Genomic DNA, 20,843 nt, shown 5'->3' with positions numbered 1-20,843 from the left:
ACGCACGCATGAAAGGTAAACCACCTGCATTGTTGAGTGTTGTATGCGCGCCAACATTCAGAGTATATAGTGGTACCCGGTTCAATGTTTGTCTGGAGGGCGGACATCAGGGTGCTGGAATCAAGGCTGGCCACTGGTGTTAAGAAACATTCACCTGTCTCACGGGATATGCCACTGTTGAGGCAGGATGCGTCCAACATGATTTTTCTGCTACGTAGAGAAAAGGGTATTGGTACCGCGCTCTGCCCCTATAGTTCTTTTGCTGGTGTGGTGTATAGGAAATAATGATGTTAGCTGGAAACTGTGGTTGGATTTGAATAATTTGTAACTTTACTTATGAACAAAAGTACACAGTGTATACATTCCAAATGTTTTCACAGATAGGTTGATACAATGTCTGTATTCACGTATATTGCTACAGATCAAATCAAAACAGTGAAGTGGGGATTAATGATAAAGCATACAGATTAACACATACAATTGCCAATGTACTGATCTATAATGCTGTGGTGTAGGGGTGCACAGGGGGTGGGCAGGGAGATGGATGGGGGGGCGTCTTGGACTGGGGGCCGGTTGCCTGGCTGGGATGTTGTTGCTCGCTCCGTTGGTTCTGGGCTCAGGGGGTGTTGGTGTTCCCTGGGCTGCTTGGGTCGATCGGCTTCCAGGCATCACGTCTGCGGGAGATGCCGGTGCACTGGGGGGTTGGCGGCGGTTGTTCTGGAGGAACCTTGTGCTGTACCTCTTCAGGGTGACAGGTCAGCACCGTTCGCCGTCCGGGCTGCTGCGCTGTCCGTCACTCCTGTTTGGTACAGCGTGGTTCTTCTGGCAGGGAGCCGGGAAGCGGTTGGCACTGATTAGCCGCCTGCCGCTGCGCTTCTCCTGCTGACAGAGTACTTACTCACCTACTCCCTCTCCGGTGTGCCCGTGTTGCCCCTTTCTTCCGCTGGTGTGATCTTGCCGGGCGGCCTTCTCCGTGTCACTGCCGGTAATTGCTGCTGATTTTTCTGCTGTACATTGGGGCTGTGACATCAAATCCAGGGTACATGACTCCCGCATAAGGTTGTTGTAAATTAATGGTGTTTTTTGGGGGGGAAATCATGAGGTGGCACTCACAAAATGTAATGCTTGTTAGCTCTTCCTCTCAAGAAAATATGAACCGTAGAACGGTCATAAATGTCAGGTGACATCCTTGAAACAAATTTCAAGGGGACATCCTTGAAACCATTGAGCGGCCCGGAGACTAACCTTCTTGCCACAGCTTCTAATGTGGCAGCGCCACATCCGCTCCTTTATATTAAGCTTCATAGGATGCCCTGTCTCTGGCAGCAAGTGGTGGCGTTGTAAGAACTGCACGGACACCTCCGTCTGCAGCAGGTAAAGATGGTTAATTCTGCGGAAGCCATAACTGACACAATGACATTTTATGGTGACAGAATGCTGACTGACTTCGCTAACTGTGTAACGCTGACTTGACTACGCTAACTACGTAAACTCCGGCTAGCTGCAGGTAGCCGCGCAGCAGTATGCTGATTCTGACAGGGAAGCAAACTACTTAAGCGGCAGCGGGAACAATAAGCAGATTCTGACAGGCACGCTAACTACGCTGGCCGTGGGGACACATAGAAACATAGAATTTGACGGCAGATCAGACCCACTTGGCCCATCTAGTCTGCCCGTTTTTTTAAACATGTTACCTCAAACCATGTTTGATCCTTATTTTTTTGTAAGGATATCAATATGCCTATCCCAAGCATGTTTCAATTGTACAACTGTATTTGCCTCTACCACCTCTGATGGGAGGCTATTCCACTTATCTACTACTCTTTCTGTGAAGTAATTCTTCCTCAAATTTCCCCTGAATCTTCCTCTAATTTCAGTGCATGTCCTCGTGTTCTGCTGCTCCTCTTCCTGTAAAGAATGTCTCCCACCTGTACCTTGTTAAAACCCTTAATATATTTGAAAGTTTCTATCATGTCCCCCCTTTCCCTTCTCTGCTCTAAAGTATACATATTAAGATCTTTTAGTCTTTCCTGGTATGTTTTGTGATGTTGGCCATGCACCATTTTGGTTGCCCTTCTTTGAACGGTCTCTAATGTATTTATATCCTTCTGGAGATATGGCCTCCAGAACTGAACACAATACTCTAAATGAGGTCGTACCAATGACCTTTACAGTGGCATTATTACTTCTTTCTTTCTACTGCTGATACCTCTCCCAATGCAACCAAGCATCTGACTTGCCTTCTTCATTGATTTGTTACATTGCCTACCTGCCTTTAAGTCCCCTGAAATAGTGACACCTAGATCCCTCTCTTCCTCAGTAGTTTCCATTATAGTGCCATTTATACTATATTTAGTCTTTGGATTTTTGCAACCCAAGTGCATGATTTTGCATTTTTTGGCATTAAACTTTAGTTGCCATGCTCTTGACCATTCCTCTAATCTACCTAGATCATCAATCATTTGTTTTACCCCTCCTGGTGTGTCTACCCTGTTGCATACCTTTGTGTCATCTGCAAAAAGGCACATTTTACCCTCAATTCCATTTGCAATATCACCAATAAAGATATTAAAAAGCACTGGTCCAAGTACAGATCCCTGGGGTACTCCACTTGTAACCTTTCCCTCCTTTGACTGTACTCGGTTTACTACAACTCTGTTTTCTGTCCTGAAACCATGCTCTTATCCATTCAACTATCTTAGAATCCAATCCCAAGCTTTCAAGTTTATTTAACAGTCTGCGATGTGGGACAGTGTCAAAAGCGTTACTAAAGTCTAGATAAGCTACAGCTACAGCCCCACCACTGACTATAAACCTGCCGCTGTGCTAACTACTTAAGTGGCCGTGGGAACACTACGCTGATTCTGCCAGGGACGCTGACTACGCTGGCCACTGGAACACTACGCTGATTCTGACAGGGACGCTACGCTGACTACTTAACTGCCGCCGTGAAAGTACACAAGTAGCATAATATCTATATAACTTTGATTATGAAATACCTGGAGCAATGGACTTTAAGGGTTTTATTTCCTAATTTAACGGTTATTCATGTCGTTTAACCCTTTGAGTGCCAAGTGAATTTTTCAAACTAGAAATGCAAATTGCCAAGCAAACGACTAGAAAATACTTTTTAATCTTTTTATTTTTTTTACACCACTTTTTTTTATTTGAATTTATATAACAAATGTAAGCCACGCTGGCATTTTTAGCCTATATTTAGAACATCTCTCACTGAGATGTTGGCAATCAAAGGGTACGGATGGTGTAATGGTTAGCATTACTGCTTCACAGCACTGAGGTCATGGGATCGATTCCCACCACGGCCCTAACTGTGTGGAGTTTGTTTATTCAACCTGTACTTGCGTGGGTTTACTCCGGGTGCTCCGGTTTCCTCCTACAATCCAAAAATATACTGGCAGGCTAATTGGCTCCCAATAATTTAACCCTAGAATGTCCGTGCGTGTAAGCTCCACTGGGGCAGGGACTGATGTGAATGTTCAAATATTATCTGTAAAGCACTGCGGAATATGTATGCGCTATATAAGAAACTGATAATAAATAAATAATAAAGGGTTAATACAATGTTTATTATCTTTAAAGTGCTACAGATATTCTTAGTACACAGACTAGATATCAAAGTTATGTTCACATGCCATATTCCCTGCATTCTCTGCAAAAAGACAATGTGAGTGGGTGTCCTTTTTTTTTTTTTTCAAAGTTGAATGCAACAATTTTATTGTGATTGTCACAGCAAATCCGCAAGAAATTATCCAGCAGCAGAGCACTTTCAGGATAATTGTGAAAGGTTAGAACAAGTAGGCGAATTAAGTACTAGGAGCATTTGGGGGGATGTTGGAGATCTGGCCATGTAAATGATCGCCTTTCTGCGACTAGCTTCCCACTGACTTGTTTTATGTTGGCTTTGATTATAGGTTGCAGTGTGATGAAGAATGTTTTGCTTTGGAAAGAAACAGGTAAGCAGGCACATTTTTATTTATATTGTGTGATTAGAGTATTGCATGAGGTTGTGAGGAAAGATGTATTTATCCTCTGACGCAGTTAATCGGCAGGCAGTGGTGAACAATACATATTTCTGGAACATAGTAATTTTCCTAATTAGTGGCAGTGGCAAATAAAAAAAAAATGACAAAGTGGAGTGTCCAACTTTAGTTAAAATGACTGGAGAATATAGAATGGTCGGGAAACTACGTTTAAATTATAATTTGAACAGATTACCATAAAGGTGCGTACACACAGGCATTTATCGCTGGCAATATGGTCACTGAGCGACCATATTCCATGCAATTGGAGTGTGCATCGGCGATAAATCTCCGGGTGCGCGCTCCCGTTTTTAGCCCCCTTATGATCGCTGGTCGCAGGACCAGCTGATTCCGTCTGTGGCTCCCGCAGCAGAGGTTCCCTTTCATCAGCGACCATCTCTGGTCGCTGATGAAAAGGAGACACTAAGCAATATATTGCTGAGCAATATATACACCGCTTTAGTGTTTCTCTTGCACATGCTTGCTTTACTACCAAAAAGCATTGAAATAGTCTGAATTAGTCCGTTAAATTGCTCATTATAGAGTTATCATTAAGCTACACACTGGATTCAGTGGAAACTTGTTAAAACTTTCTAGAACAAACTATCTGACAAATGCTAATTTAAAAAAAATGAGGTGCCTGTGAGTGAATCAGCAATTATCATTTCAAGATATCTTGTTTGAGCAGGAGAGTCATTTTTTTCACGCAAGTCCTAAAATTAGATAAAAAGGAACCAAATCAAACAAGAGTTAAAAAATTAGATGTGCTCATTTTTGGGGAATGGTCCAATATCACATACTGTACTGTATGTGTGAGTAGAAAAGTATGTTAACCTTTGCTTTCGGCATCTGGTGTCATGAAGCAATAACTGCATCTAAACATTTCTGGTAATGGTTGTTTAGTCCTGAACATTAGCTTTAAGTTTTATCCCTTTACTCCATACAAAAAATCTTCGACTCTTTTATATTTGTGGGTTTTCTTCCATGAACTCCTTGCTTCAGGTCCTTTCACAACATTTCAATTGGATTGGAATGTCAGGACTTTGACTTGGCCGTTCAAAAACGTTAAATTTCTTTAACTATTCTTTTGTCCCAACATTTTTTTCTTTAGAATATTCTGGTATTATTCCGAATTCATTATCCTATCAATGATGGCAAGTCGTCCTGGGTCAGATGTAGTAAAACAGGCCCGAACCATGATACCACTGTGTTTCACAGATGGTATTAAGTTTTTATGCTGAAAAGCAGTGTATTCCTTTTTCCAAACACTTTTCATTTAAACCAAAAAGCTCTATTTTGGTGTCATCTGTCCATAATACATTGCTCCAATAACCTTCTGGCTTGTCCAGGTGATCTTTAACAAACTGCTGATGGACAGCAATTTGGGATACCAATTCCCAGGATCTCGATCAGTGAGATCCCAGGATTTAGGACACTTTTTGATTTGAATCCCAGGATTGAAGTGGTTTCTGAACTTGAGTTTGGAAATTGTAAATGGTAATTTTTTTCTTTATGGTTTGTTTTTTCTTTCAGACTTTTATTGAAAATTTGTATATACACGCGTAAATAAATATAGAACATCGTCAATGGCGAAATAAAATTGAGTGCTATTATTTCTAATCCTGTTTTAAAGGTTTCAAAAATTGCCCATTTGACACCAAATAACCACCTCCAGTACTTTGCTGATGGTACTGGGTACTGAACTTGTAGCCCCACACAGTATAAGTTTATCAAATATATGTACGTGTTCCAGAACCAAATGTGTATGTGTGTCTGTATTCCAAGTTGAAATAACTATCCAAAGATGGATATTTTGTGTCCCAGTAAGTTTTTGAACTGTTTTATTGTCTTTTTGTTGTTGTTGTTATTGTTGTTGTTGTGAAGTAAAATTTGCATTGGTAGAGTAACCATTTAATATAATGGTCATCATTTATGTAATAGTGGAATGGGTGTATTCTTCATTTTACCAACATTATAAAGTTAAAGGGTCAAATATCCACATTTACAAGCAGGCGTTTTGTCATATTCTATATGCAGTAATCTGATACTGGTATTTAACTTACACACTACCATTATCCATAAGATAAGTACAGTATGTGCTGTCCTGTCCATATACTCAACAGAATTTAGTATTAAGATTCATTTATATACTTGTATATGCCCCTACAACTTGTATTAGAATACATTTTGGTTTCTGTAGCCATTTAGTTTGTTGTGCTTTCTACATTAGACCACCTGTTTTAAAAAAAAAAACAGCAAGCACCAATTGGAATGCAGTAATTAGGTTGACAGTTACAATGTCAACATTATTAAACAATTGAAATCCTGACAGTCTCAGAATGTTGACTTCACGATTGTGCTGTGGGATAGAAAAATTAGGGCGATTTCACACACACACACACACACACACACACACTCCGGTTTTGACCGGTTGGCAAAAAATCTTACTTTTTTTGCTGGGTGTAAAATGTAGTTACATACTGAAGCTAGAGAGTCCTTTCACACTGCACGGACACGGCATGGCCCCCTGGTTACAGCCAACTGACTTTCCCGGCTGCTGTGCCGTTTTTGAACCGCCCTTACATGACAGTGTGTGCAGAGAGAGATGGGTGCCTTTCACACACACCGGATTTTTGGTGGGTTTCAGCTCTCCCCCGCCATCAACGTAACATAGGTAATCCCCACCCCCAAATTAATACTGCATCGGCTCACGGAGCCAGTGCATGTGAAAGGCACAACTTTCAGGCAAGAAGCTGGGCAAAGTTTGTGTGAAATGGCACTTAGGGTTAGGCCTGCATGGGGTGGCAGGTTAGGGATGAAGATGGGGCCAGTGTATTTCCCAGAATGCTGCTCTTTCAGGTGATTTTCTGGAACTGAAACATCACATAACTGCCAGGACCTAGAAGATGCCACTTTGGGAGCAAGTAAGTAACCCAATGGGTCACCAGGGATAAAATGTTGAAATTTCATCAGTGCCAATATGAATTACAACATGCTAAGCATGTTTACATAATGAGAATGTAGACTCATGTGGATCATTGCACATCCATACCATATACCTAGACTGTGCAGTTGCTGGTGTTCTGCACACCAGATTTGTACTTGTGAACTACCAATACCAATATTTTGTTGCACCTGCTGAATGTAGTTTATATTCTGTTACAATGTATAAACATTCCTGCTGCTTTGCTGATCTCAGTCCTGTACTTTGCTAGTATTGTTGTACACTTTCTTACAGGTGTCTAGCAGAGGCTTTAAACATTTCTGAAAATTCTGATCCCTTTAATGTTCGTTCAGGATCCAAGTACAACGATAGCCTTAAAGATGATGCCAGGTTTGTTCTTTGTGTTCAAAATGCATGCATTGGCATTTCCATGAGCATGTGGTATTAGACTGTATTTCTATGTACCCTGAATCACGCCATATATAAGCTTTTTTTTTTTTTTGTACTGTTAAGCCCCCATACATAGGTACCCAAATTTCCTTGAGCTCCCCGGGACGGCTAACTTTTGATTTCATATTGATGTGTCATTTTTACATGCGAGAAATCAAATGCGGTTTCTTGCATGTAAAGATTCCCGGGGAGTTGAAGCAGTGGTGGGGGCAGGAGAATTAACAAAAAAAAACCCTGTCAAAATTCTGTCCAGCCGCTGATTGGCTGAGAGAGTCTTTTGACAGTTTGTTTTGTATAAATTCTACTGCCCAACCCAACGCTCTGTCTTCCGCCCGGACCTCAGCAACTGGCAATCGGCCTGCTTCCCAGACCTTACAAGCTACTGCCCACCCCACCTCCCGTACCTGCTTCACTGCTGGCACACACCTATGGAATCGGACCCAAAGAAACACCCGTGATGTGCCGCTGATGGGTCCGATCCGTTAGATTTTATGTGCAGGAGGTTCAATCTGTAGAGTCCAACCCAATGCACATGGGACTGCATCGGATGGGATGTCAAACGCATGCAATTTGGTCCGATCCTTCAGAATCTGGTCAAATCGGACCAAATAGCAGTAGTGTATGAGGGCCTTTACTCTTGTGTGAGTTGTACTGGAGCTAGTAACAAACATAATTTAATACTGTAATGGATATTGTAATATATTAATAGTATAGTGCAGGGGTTCCCAATCTTTTTCTAATCACGGCACCCTAGAGTATCAGAATTTTTCCAAGGCACCCCTAGGCCCCAAAAAATATATATCAAATTAAGTAGATTGTGTTTATATGTGCTTCTTAGGTTCAGTTATGTGGTAAAGGGCAGGATTTGGTTCTGGTTGTACACATTTTATGATTGGCAGCCACCAGCACTGGTTTTGTCCAGAAATAATTGATCATAAATAATTTTAATTGGTCCTGGACGACCAACCCGTAGCACCCCTGCAAGTGTCCTGAGGCACCCCAGGGAGCCTAGGCGCACAGTTTGGGAACCACTGGTATAGTGCCTAGTTGATGATAATTTTCTTTCTTTCTGCAGGAGAGATATGAAGTTTGTCTCTGAAATTGAGAGAGAAATAAAAGCACTTGTAGATGCTGTTAACAAGGTTGGTTGATGGATCTCCCTTATGTTAGACATGTGGCGTAACCTTTTCCAAACAGAATGATGTGGCACCGCCCTTCAGCAGAGCTGTGCTGGATCCCTGCAGAAGTACTTGCTCACTCTATAGTAACACTATGCAGTTCGCAATGAGGTGAATTGCATAACTGCATTAGTCAAGCAGTTCTCTCATGTGTAGAAGAGCATTTTTATGTATGTATCAAAAGGACACATTTATTTTCAGTAATTTTATTTGACTGCACATTACAGACCCACCTGTACGCCCATTAGTAACAGGGTGTACTCTTTGTGGAATACTAAAACTGACCCAGATTATGCTACGAGGCTGGATTAAAAAGTAAAGCCTTCATGGTTATCATTTTTTTTTTTTTAACACTTATTTTTTGTACAATTTTCAAAGTTTCCCCATCCCTTGCATGTGCACCAACGCTTGGCAAATAAATGTAATATGTCAGATGTAAGAGAAGCATGTTGTTGTATTTTCAAGCCATACTTGATTATAGAACTAACAATACTTCATAATGGTAAATATTTTTCAGGGAAAGCAAACCAAAAAAAGCCACTGTTTTCCACCAATGAATAGAGACCATCGGAAGTTGATCCATGATCTGGCGGAGGTGTACGCCGTTGAGAGTGTGAGCTATGACAGTGAGCCCAAGCGCAATGTCGTAATCACTGCTGTAAAGTACGTTGTTACATTGATTGCTAGACTTGGTTGGTTGTGCTAAGGAAATTAGAACTATTTTTGTTTTTGGTTTGACATACTCATTTGAACGTATTTGGCAATGTGCTGTGTAAATGCAAAAAAACTAAATGTTTTTTTTCTTGAGAGTAATGCAAGATTTTATTTGACTTAAATGCCAAATAAGGAGATCAAAGTTTTTTTTATTTGTCTGTCTGCATTAACAAGCAGAGATCAGGATGCTTCAAATGGCTCCATTAGTGTGGTCAACCAGTTTAATATTGTACCGTATATACTCGAGTATAAGTCGACCCGAATATAAGCCAAGGCACCTAATTTTACAACAAAAAAACTGGGAAAACATATTGACTCAAGTGGGACCCTCACTCGAGTATAAGCGGGGGGGGGGGGGGGGGGCTTTTTCAGCATAAAAAATGTTCTGAAAAAGTAGGCTTATACTCGAGTATATATGGTATATTGTTACTTTATCACAGGACGTAATGACACATTACTAGGAAATTGGGAATACATGGTGTTTGTATTAGCATATTTCATTGAGAAGTTGATTAAATCAATCTGTTCAACAATCTTTTTTTAGAGGCAAGTCGACATGCCCAAATATTTCACTCGTGACTGTAATGGAAAGGGAGATGCAGACACGGCCACCTCCACCAATCGCCCACTATAGACATCACACTGAGAGGTAAGACAAAATGGGGCAGATGTATTAAGCTTTAACAAGAGATAAATCCAAGGGTGATAAGGAGAGATAAACGTCCAGCCAATCAGCTCCTTACTGACTTTTTTCAAACACATACTGTGACATGGCAATAAGCAGGTGATTGGCTGGACGTTTATCTCTCCTTATCACCCTTGGATTTATCTCTTGTTAAAGCTTAATACATCTGCCCCACAATCCGATTTATAGTATTCCAATGATACCCACAGAAGTAATAGTAGAAAAAAAAAACAACAACAAAAGATTGAAACTTTCTATACACAGGCTGACCTGACCTCTTAGCCCAAGTACTCAGCAGAGGTCAACTGTCAGATTTGATGATATCTGTATATAAACATGCATTCATTTTGAACTCTGAAAAATCTAGCCATTAATAATTATCGCAACATTATAAATAGAAAAATATTAGGAGTAGAGAATGTTGTTTATCTTGCATAAATAAAAATATTAAAAAAGACTAAAATAATTCAGGTGCTATTGAAATCCCTAGTTTGATAAGTATTACTATATACTAGTAGTTGGTTTTAAGAAGCAATGTGTAGCATGCTTGTGGATGCATACATATACCAATGATATTCACGGGTGAAGGTACGAATTCATCAAATGACACTGTACTCTTTAAATAAAGGAAGGCTGGTACAAATGAACAAAATGCCACTGATTCATTAATAGCAACATTTTTATACGTTTTATTATAGTTCACATATGTATGTAAAAGAGAGTTCTTACAACCGGTTATTTATAATATAGTAAATAATATATATATATATATATATATATTTTTTTTAAGAAATCAAAGATATACTAAATATATATCTTTCTCGCTCCTTGTATTTCTATAAGGAGGAGGTGGATTAACATAGCAATATCATTGGTGTCCTTGAAGACATTCAATTATGTGCTTGTACCGTCTCTAATGTGGAAAAAGTGGCCCTTTCACTAATAAAGTTTTTTTTTATCCAGACATTATGTTGTATACCATCTCATAAATGCAGCATGTTAGGGTAATTATAGAGTGTGTTCCATTAACAATATTAAAGTTGGTATCGCATTACCTATTTCCTCTCAGGGAGAGGGAGAGGATTGCACTTGGCCATGCTGCCAGGCTCCGTACTGGCGGTATTGAGGCAATCCTGTGATCCGTCGGCGGCTTATGTCAATTGCACTGGTCTCTGCTGCTTCGGTTAGATGCTGTGAACAGTTGGACGAACGGGTGGCTCTGATCCTTGCTGGGAGCTTTTTTTGTGGAGAATAGTTGAAAGCGACCGCATTGAAAAGGCTAGCTGAAAATCCAGACATTATGGAATACCCCCTAGGCTTTATGTTCTCTAGTTGATGTGCAACTTCAGGTGCACATTGCCATATGTCAGGGAATACTAATGCTTCTCATATAAATTGGCTAAATAATTAACTTTAGTTCCTAATACATCAGGAATTACGTATTAACACATGTTAAAGAAAATAAGGCTATTCTTCGAGTATAAACAGCTGTGAAAAATAGGATTTGATTTTTTTATAGTATTTGTACTAAACACACAGCATAAATCTGTGAATTCATGTTTGTCTTGAATATTGTTATTTCAGAAATGGAGGAAGCAGTGGCGCACAGAAAGCACTGTGGGATGAACCTGTAATAGACTACTTTGATGTGCAAGACTAGTACGATCTCTGCGTTACATCAAAACAATAAGAGGAGTTTGTAAACCTGCTTCAGTGGCTCCAAAGCTATGAAATCTTCACATCAAGCTTAGATAGCCACGGTCATGTCACAGAATCCTAAAACGTGGTTCTCTGCTCACAACATCTTGGCTTTTGATCCAAAATAAAGTTTCACAATAATAAATGCATACCATCCTTTTAATGAAATAGCTGCACTAGATGTTCCAATGATAAAATATGTTGCATAATGGTGCCTGGTTAAATGAAATATATATATTTAACAGCTGATTTAGATAAGGAGATTCTTATTGTAGACTTGTTGAGAATAGATTACAGTTTAATTTTGTTTCTAGGTCCAACTAAAGCTGGCCAGGACACACCAGCTACAAGACACACTTTAAATTGCTGCAGAATTTACCTCTTTACCTCACACTAAAAACTGTACCTTATACATAAACCTTTGTGTAGAACCACAAATTAGTGACTTTAATGGTTTTCATAGGGATTTGCAAATGACTTAAGCACAGAGGCCTCAAATGTTTCTATTTTTATTATGGTAAGAATGTAAAGGGCAGCAGGGGGATTGCGTTGGCTATGCTTGCAATGTGTAAGTTGTTACGCTGCTTCCAGTCTTTTTTTTTTTAATAGATATTTTAAAAAGGCCCACAGGTACACTTCATTAAAACAATGACGTGAACACTTCCAGCTTGGGTTCCATGAAATATTTAGAAGTGATGTGCATTGTCTGTAATCCTTACTGTTGAATATAACAAGCTCACACTTACTGCTACAAAATTACCCATGTGGAGGTCATTTTAGTGCTTAGCCTTCTGTATTGGATAAGCATTGGTGACATTGTGATATTAGCTATGTCATTGGTGGCCTTTAGAGATATTAGATTTATGTGCTCCCACTTGTGTTTATGAGTGCGCAGATTTATTTTGTACACCATCATTTGGTGCGAGTAGTTTATTTAGACAAAGCTTGCTCATATTGTCTATATTTTCCATGTGAAGTATTAATGATCAGAACCAAGTGTAAACTGGTTCTCTAACCCTTTTCATAGTTGCCCATCCACACATGTACCGTATATACTATATATGAAGGGTTCATATATATATGGGTGTTAGGAGAGCACTCACCAGACTTGTTGAATTTCAAAATATATGTATTTGTTTATAGCAGCAAGTCGGATACATGTTGATGTTTTGGTCTTCTGGGGGATCTTTGCCAAGACGTGAGTGGTGCCTGTTTTGCATCTATGAACAGGTACTACACAGGTCTTCACAACAGTCCCCCAGAGGACTGAAACGTCAACATGTATCTCTGATTTGCTGCTATAAACTAATCAATATCTTCTGCACATCCAGTGACAAGCCTGGCGAGTGCTTTCCTTATACCCTCATAGATATATTTGTTTAGTCATGTACCCACATGTCAGCAAATACAAAAACTGGGTGCACAACAGTTAGACGGCATTGCGCAAATGCCCCTGCATAAAAATGATTACTAAAGAAGGCAGAGCATTTTTTTAAGCTGCTCAATAAGTGCAACAGGTTACCACAAAGTGCTAAAGCAGGTATAGATCCATCTCACAAGATCTTTTGAGCTGATGATATATCTGCCTTAGCACGTTGTAGTGACCTGTTCCATGTGTTTATAGCAGGAAAAGGTCCAGAAAGTCCCAAAACATTGCATTCATACAAGCATGAACTAAACAAGTAAATCTATTTATCCTGCATTTGATGTCTTCTTTTTAAATTTTGTATATAAATCATTCTCTGTATACAACTTGGTAGGGTGCACATCCGAATAATACGATAATGCAAGAAATCCCATAAAGTACATTGCACTTTCATTCTAGTATGAAGCGAACCGCTCGGGAACTGGTTCATTCCTGACCAATTGGTATAAACCATGAAACACAGAGTAACGCACAGTTGCACTTGTGTCTACAGACGTGAGGACAACATAAAAATTGCCTTTTTCCTATTCACCACCACTACATACAACATGTATATGAAGCTGCTGAACAGGATTTTATTTGCCACCCAAAAAAAACATCCTTTATTTCTTGTGAACTAGTTTAATTTCTGTACCTGCATTCCCCTCAGGTCTCTAGGGCCATATCCCTTTTTATTTCATGTGGTAGGGGGTCATCATTTTAAAGGAGACTTGTGTAATAGTCTAGGTTTCCCCAAGTCAGCAAGACTAATTCCAGTATCCAATTACTCACTGAAGACAGGGAAATTGCTCGCTGGGGGCTATCCAATTGACTCCAGTAACATGAGGATTTTGTTCCATCTAGCTCTGGCAAAAACGGTGCTGTATTTTTAGGGGAGAATGTGCTTTTTGTTGGGTGATCTAATAAAATATCCCAATGGGAAAAACTAATTGGGAAAAACGGACAGCAGAGTGTGGAATATACCACGCACATATACATCAGTGCAACAAATAATCACTTAGATCGCTAGATCTGACCTTTCTATATTGAAAATATATTGCAGGGTATAGCACTCCTTACTAGATATTGTTTTATGTATTACATGGAAATAATAGCAGCTCAGCATATTCATTTACATTTTACATCAGCACCGAGCATCAGTGGGGAAAAAAAGGTTAAAATTCCAGGCTGCTTATAGGCTGACTCTCTGTTTGGTTGTTAGGACAACAGCCAGTGGTGGCCAGGATGTACTTGTTGTCCCCGGTAACAGATGACTTCAGTGCGAAATGATGAAGCACAAATATATTTAGTTTTTCATTGTGCCTGCAGACAGCCACACAGAATCATTAGAATTGCTTCTTTGTCAGCTTTGTTATGTGTATAAGTGCTCTTATAAATTTATATGCCGTAATACTTCCTTTTTTTTTTTTTTAAAGGGGGGAGGGGTTGTTTCTCTAAGTGACAGGCTATAGAACATCAATGATCTGTTCAGATGTTTGCATTATACCCCTGTAATAATTTACATGGGTGAAGTATTACTAATATATATGAACAGTGAGGCAAAGTCATAAAAAAAAGATCATGTTTACACATTGCATGTTTCAATTAATTTGTAAATAGGAAAAAAAAAAACTAACATAACTACTAATTTTGCTTTCAAATGGATATTTGCTGAATTTAATGTGCTGAATTGTAAAGTGTATGTGAAGTGTGCAAAGGTTTGGGCAACCTGTCAGTCACCTGGTAAGCAGCTTATTCTCTGGCAGAAATCGTGGCACTGCTAGAAACACTTCATGCTGAATGAGTGTTGAAACATTTGTACACCACATACATTTTTTTTTTCTTTTTCTCTCTATTAAATTCAGCAAATAGTGACTTTACATAACATACAAAATTATTGTATGTATGTATTAACCTGCAGTGATTATGTTACAGTATTGTTTATTTGGTGAAAATCCATTTATAGATTTCTAAAAGCAAACACAATATTTTTTTCAGCCTGTAATCAGTGCAGTATAATTCTATTTAACTTACGGCTGTAAGGCTGGGTTCACACCAGAGTGACCAATATTATAAACACATTGACCAATCGGCTGCTCAAACAACTGGGTGGGCATTTTAATTTGCTTGCACTTTTGTGATGTCATTGTCGGTGGTTAATGCGGCTGCATAACGGGTTGCCATGTATGCACGAGCAGATGCACCGATACCTAGATTGCCTACTGCTAAAAGTCTGTCCCCAGGACCACACAGTGCATGTTTTCCAGGTCTCAAATCAAAATAATTAGTTCCACCTGTGGATATATTTAAAATGTGTCAGCGAGTAATAAATGCACCTGTGTACCTGCCGGGTGACTTGGAAACCGTGAACTGTGTGGGGTTCTGAGGACTGAAGCTGTCCATACACGCTGCGATTATCGCATGCGTTTTGAACTTTTAAAGTTCAAAATACATCGCATTTGATAGAATCGCACCGTGTACCTGCGGGGATGCAATGCGTGTCCCCACGGGTACAATATTGTATAGCACAAAAAGTATCTGCAGGCAGTACTTTTTTTGCTACATTGCATCACATCACTTTTGTAGAACTATAAGCTCAAAAAAAGGCTAGCATCGCATCCCCCTTCAAGTGCCAAAATCGCACGGCACGTGTATGGGCACCTTGAGTTGGATTACCACTAGCCCACAGTACTGCATACTTTCTACCCTTCCTAATGCTCTTACACTTGCAGCAAGAACAATTTAATTTCGGGATAGAAAATCAGTTGTTGGAAGAAGGAATTATCACATTCTACTTAAATGCATTAGTGTCCTATATAAACCTTAGCTCTTGTTTTATTGGTGAAGGATTTATGGTAATGAGAAATGAATTAATATATTTTGAAGTTTGACTCTTTCCCCTATCCAAGGAGGATTTTCCCCTCAATACTTGTAGGAAGCAAATTCAAGTAATTAAGCCCCTTGCTTCAAAGCTGACTGGTGTAGTACTGGTTTCCTGATGCTATAATGTAACATGAGTGTAATACTGTATATGCTTGAGATCTATGTAGGACCAGCACTAATAATATCATCCCCCTCTCTTCATACCGCTATTCTTATTAAGCTAGCTACCATATGTTGCTCTTTGTCAATAGAAAATAACAGTCACAGGCCTTTGACCATATACTCTCTTGTAATGATCACAGATGCCTTCTGCCACCTATAATACCACAGGAGGAATTAAAGTCCAGTCTTGTCCACACACTGATCATCTAGAGCAGGGTTTCCAAAGACTTGTTTACCACAGGCTTTCATGATCTCTCTATATGTGAGCAGGTGCACCAATTCCTGATGACACCAACGTTTGCAGTTCAGCTCCTGTATAGGAACTGGGAAAAGCACAGTGATCGGGGCATTAGTCATTTTGTGCACTTAAAAACGACTGTTTTAGAAGAATTGTGCAAAAAAATATAGCTTTTGCCTGTTAAAAGTGAAGAGTGAAAATTCCTGTCTCAGTCTGTGCTGCAAACATACAGTGCTTTATGTATAGGCTGGGCAATATGAATGTTATCCAAATCATATCCATGCAACTGTGAAATCTGCTGCTTATGGTGGTTTTTATTAATTTTTACTGTGTTATGTGACTGAAGGGTTTACTTTATCCCTCTTAGAAACAGATAAAAGCTTTCTAAATATTTTACAAATATTTTTCAACTTATGGTGCCACATGGCTTCCGCTCTGTAATAAAGACTAGTGTTATCAGTGACCTGGTGCAAGAGTGTTTCTTTTTACTACAGGTATGTACAGGCTCGTGCTTACAGATGTTCCTCCAGGCCCTTGGAGCACAGGAACAAGTGACTCATTATAAAGGGGCTACTAATGATACTATTTCAGTGATAATGGTGATCATGGGATTGTTTCCCTTAGCAGTACAGCCATACTGGTGCCTTTATGGACATAGTATCCAACCTATCTTTGTGAAAAAATGAATGATAATGTAGAACTAGACAGCCCTAGTGCTAGTAGCAGATCCAGCGGTGAGCCACTTTAAAATAAGAACATTAACCTCGTTCAACATTCAACCATTTTTGAATGATAATAAAACAAAATTACAATTGATTTAAACATTTAAACTAGGCTGTTTGAATTGCAAAAACAATTTGGACTGCAAAAGGTTAATAATATTGTTGAAAGATGTACATTTAAAGTCCATAACAACCAATTACACACTTTTTTTTTTTTTACATGTCTATTGCAAGGTACTCCGTGAACGGAAATGTGGTGGTATGTTTTTAGGGAAGCCATGAATGTTTGTAAATCAAGTCTACCATTTTGACTATGCCAAGTGCCCCAAGGTCGTAAAACCAGACTCCTTAACTAAAAGATCAATACCTCTAAACCTGCTAATGTTTACTTCGGCAGGTAAAAGCTTGGGCATTATAGATCCAGTTAAGTACCTGAAGACTTAACTCTGGCACTAGTAAAATGTGATCATTTATATGATCTGCTATGTGTGTGCAGGGATATTTATTAATCATACTTGACATCTTTTTATATCTTCATTTTGGAGATGTGGTTTCTATTGCTCAACTCTTTCCTCCAACTGCAAAACCTCCAGAGAGCAGATAAGGATCTGCAAGCTCCCCTTACATGTATGTGTGTGGGGATCAGGGGCTGGCTGGTAACTGTTGGCCTGGCGGGCACATCTAATCAAGTGGTCATGGCTTTTCTGCCAACTTTACCTGCATATCTCATGATTTGCCCCTCCAAAGTGCTCTCATTACCAGTTTCCTCTGTGAGACTGACACCCTTACAGCTCACTCATTGTCCCCACAACCATCGTACACACACACAACCTACTCACTTACCAATTTCGCTGTCTCCCCCCCAAACCCCCCCCCCCCCCCCCCTTTGCACACACACGCTGGTCGGTTAATGGCTTATTTTTTTATATGGTGTTTGTTATGCAACAGGGACCTCCTTTTATGGGCAGACAAGCTTCAGTTAGTATTCACTATTTATGTCGGTGTTCCGGAAGATATCTGCATAGGAATATAGCCCATAAAACATAGGTAATATGAGTTTTTACAGAACTGGTGTCTTAATGAAGACTATTGTGCCCAAACCATTTTCTGCTTTTCTAAAAAGTTCTTTGAAAATCTCCAGCTGTCTCATCCCACCGTGTCACTCCAGTCGCCTCAACAACTCCGCTGGGTCTTTCAAACATCCTCAACCCTGCCCTCTCCCAATGTTTCTCCATTTCCTCCCTAAACTTGGCCCCATATATCTCACCATGCGCTCTGCTCCCATTCTTCAGTGCTGCTACAGAACACAAACTTGCTTCACCTACTTTAAGCCCTTTATACGCTAGGCGATATAATGAGCAATAGAAAACAGTAAATCAGATTCACAGAGTGCGCTCGTAGGTGGAGTCAGCAAGTGTGTTTAAGGAAAAGAAATAAAGGTTATTCCACAATACCTCCGCAATATACACAAGGGTGAAAGAGAGAGGTTATAACCCTCAACACTTCTGCGCCAAAACCTTTACACATGTAAAAACACTAAATGGTCAAATGAATATCTTGATTCCACTCCACGATGATATGGTCAATCCTTATTCTCAAAGGTATACAGACAGTCATGTAAAAAAAACATGTTCGAATACATAGCGTAACACAGTTTTTAATATCACATTTAAAAGACACAAATACAGGGAAACAAACCCCTATGATCCAATAAAAGGTATAGTGCAATTACCAATTCCAAATGAGAACTATGTCGTATAACAAGTTCTCAACTGAGCATAAAAAGTGATAAGTGCGTGTGATATAATGAGCAATATTGCTCATATTGGCCCTTCTAAACAATATCATTCATTATATAACCCAACATGTAGGCTTCCAATGACAGACGATGTGTGCTTCTGCCCAATCATCTCTGCATGTACAATCAAGGGAGCAGAACGTTAACGTGCCTTTGGTGATGCTGCTCAGGTCTCTGTGGCAGTTGATCACATAGTCATGTGGCTTTAGTCCTTGGATATTCTGCTTCAGCTGCTGAGCTCTTAATCCCCATAGCTACTCTGTAACAGTGACACATGTAGTGACACATGCGACTGACGGGCTATTATCCCTTGTGGGGTCCTGGACCACCATAGAGGAAGAATAGGTGGTGAGTGCAGCGAGCCCGCAAGGGGCTTCTTATCGCTCGTCCCGCTGTCTGAGTCCCGGCATCAGATTAATCTGTCGGAATACCCCACCCGGGGTAAGTGTGTGATGCTGCTGGATGACCACTAAGCTTTAAAGCCAGCAGTCAGTGCCCAGCTATAAGTGCATCAAAGGGGGGTTTCTGGTCCCCGGAAACCCCCCTCCTCTTGGCAAGTGCCTTAAATTGTGACAACTATAGCTGGTATACAAAATAACCAATAGAGCTGCCACCGCATCATGCACTTTTAAGGGACTTCTACTACATTTACTGTATGTGTGGATCTGAGCCCTCAAACATCGCAATGGACCAGAGAGTAGCTGCCAGGAGGAAGAGACAGGAGCCTTACCATGAAGTGGGAGATTGTAAGTTTAGAAAGTGCAGTACGGTTTCTATTATGTTTGTGTCTTTCTATCATGGGTCTTCAAATTGTGGCCCTCCAGATGTTGTGAAACTACAAATCCCAGCATGCCTTGCCACAGTTTTGCTATAAGGAAGTGTTAAAACTGTGGCAAAGCATGCTGGGATTTGTAGTTTCACAACATCTGGAGGGCCACAGTTTGAAGACCCATGCTTTATATGATTAACCTTTTCCTGACCACTTACTTATTATTAAAATGTTTGAAAGAGCCTATAGTTATACTACAGACCATCTGTACTGTTAAATATCAATACTGGATACAGGATCCAGTGTCTAAAAAGACCAATTTTCGGGGCTGTTACTGCTCCCCCAGACTTGCCTACTTACTCTCACCTAGAGTATTGTGTTCAGTTCTGGAGGCCATATCTCCAGAAGGATATAAATACATTAGAGACTGTACAAAGAAGGGCAACTAAAATGGTGCATGGCCTACATCACAAAACGTACCAGGAAAGACTAAAAGATCTTAATATGTATACTTTAGAGCAGAGAAGGGAAAGGGGGGACATGATAGAAACTTTCAAATATATCAAGGATTTTAACAAGGTACAGGAGGGAGACATTCTTCACAGGAAGAGGAGCAACAGAACACGAGGACATGCACTGAAACTAGAGGGAGGAAGATTCAGGGGAAATGTGAGGAAGAATTACTTCACAGAAAGAGTAGTAGATAAGTGGAATAGCCTACCATCAGAGGTGGTAGACGCAAATACAGTAGTACAATTTAAACATGCTTGGGATAAGCATATTGATATCCTTACAAAAAATAAGGATCAAATATGGTTTGAGGTAACATGTTTAAAAAAGGGGCAGACTAGATGGGCCAAGTGGTTCTTATCTGCCGTCAAATTCTATGTTTCTACTCCAATCCCCTGCAGCGTGGGAGATTTTGGATTACATTTGGAAACCTCCCTCTAAAAATCCTGCATTTGCCACTGAAGTGGGTAGGCCTGCACATCGCTAATAATTGCTGTCACAATTGTACTTAACCAGTATGAATCAAAAGAAAACATTTCTTCGTCCTAAATCAGTTCAGTGAGAGTGATGGTAAACATATACTATACAATGGTTTTACGAGATTGAGAATATGTAACATGAGTTTCATCTGTGGAATTAGAAACAAT

The 20,843-nt window shown here is 39.9% G+C and overlaps 1 protein-coding gene across 1 annotated transcript in view; it reads left to right on the top strand.

Annotated features, from left to right (window-relative positions):
* NFX1 (nuclear transcription factor, X-box binding 1) overlaps positions 1–16,860 on the top strand; it is a 105,342-nt gene extending 88,482 nt beyond the window's left edge. The window contains exons 19-24 of the mRNA XM_083188419.1: positions 3,933–3,974; positions 7,279–7,374; positions 8,510–8,576; positions 9,130–9,275; positions 9,871–9,975; positions 11,596–16,860. Of these exons, the coding sequence (XP_083044545.1) occupies positions 3,933–3,974; positions 7,279–7,374; positions 8,510–8,576; positions 9,130–9,275; positions 9,871–9,975; positions 11,596–11,671 (532 nt within the window). The 3' untranslated portion in view covers positions 11,672–16,860. The remainder of the gene's footprint in view (positions 1–3,932; positions 3,975–7,278; positions 7,375–8,509; positions 8,577–9,129; positions 9,276–9,870; positions 9,976–11,595) is intronic.
* The last annotated feature ends 3,983 nt before the right edge of the window (positions 16,861–20,843 follow it).

This window comes from Crinia signifera, chromosome 5 (genome assembly GCF_055691185.1).
Source record: "Crinia signifera chromosome 5, ASM5569118v1, whole genome shotgun sequence".
Taxonomy (NCBI): domain Eukaryota; kingdom Metazoa; phylum Chordata; class Amphibia; order Anura; family Myobatrachidae; genus Crinia; species Crinia signifera.
Note: the sequence above shows the minus strand (reverse complement) of the source record. Positions and strands in the feature narration are given on the sequence as shown.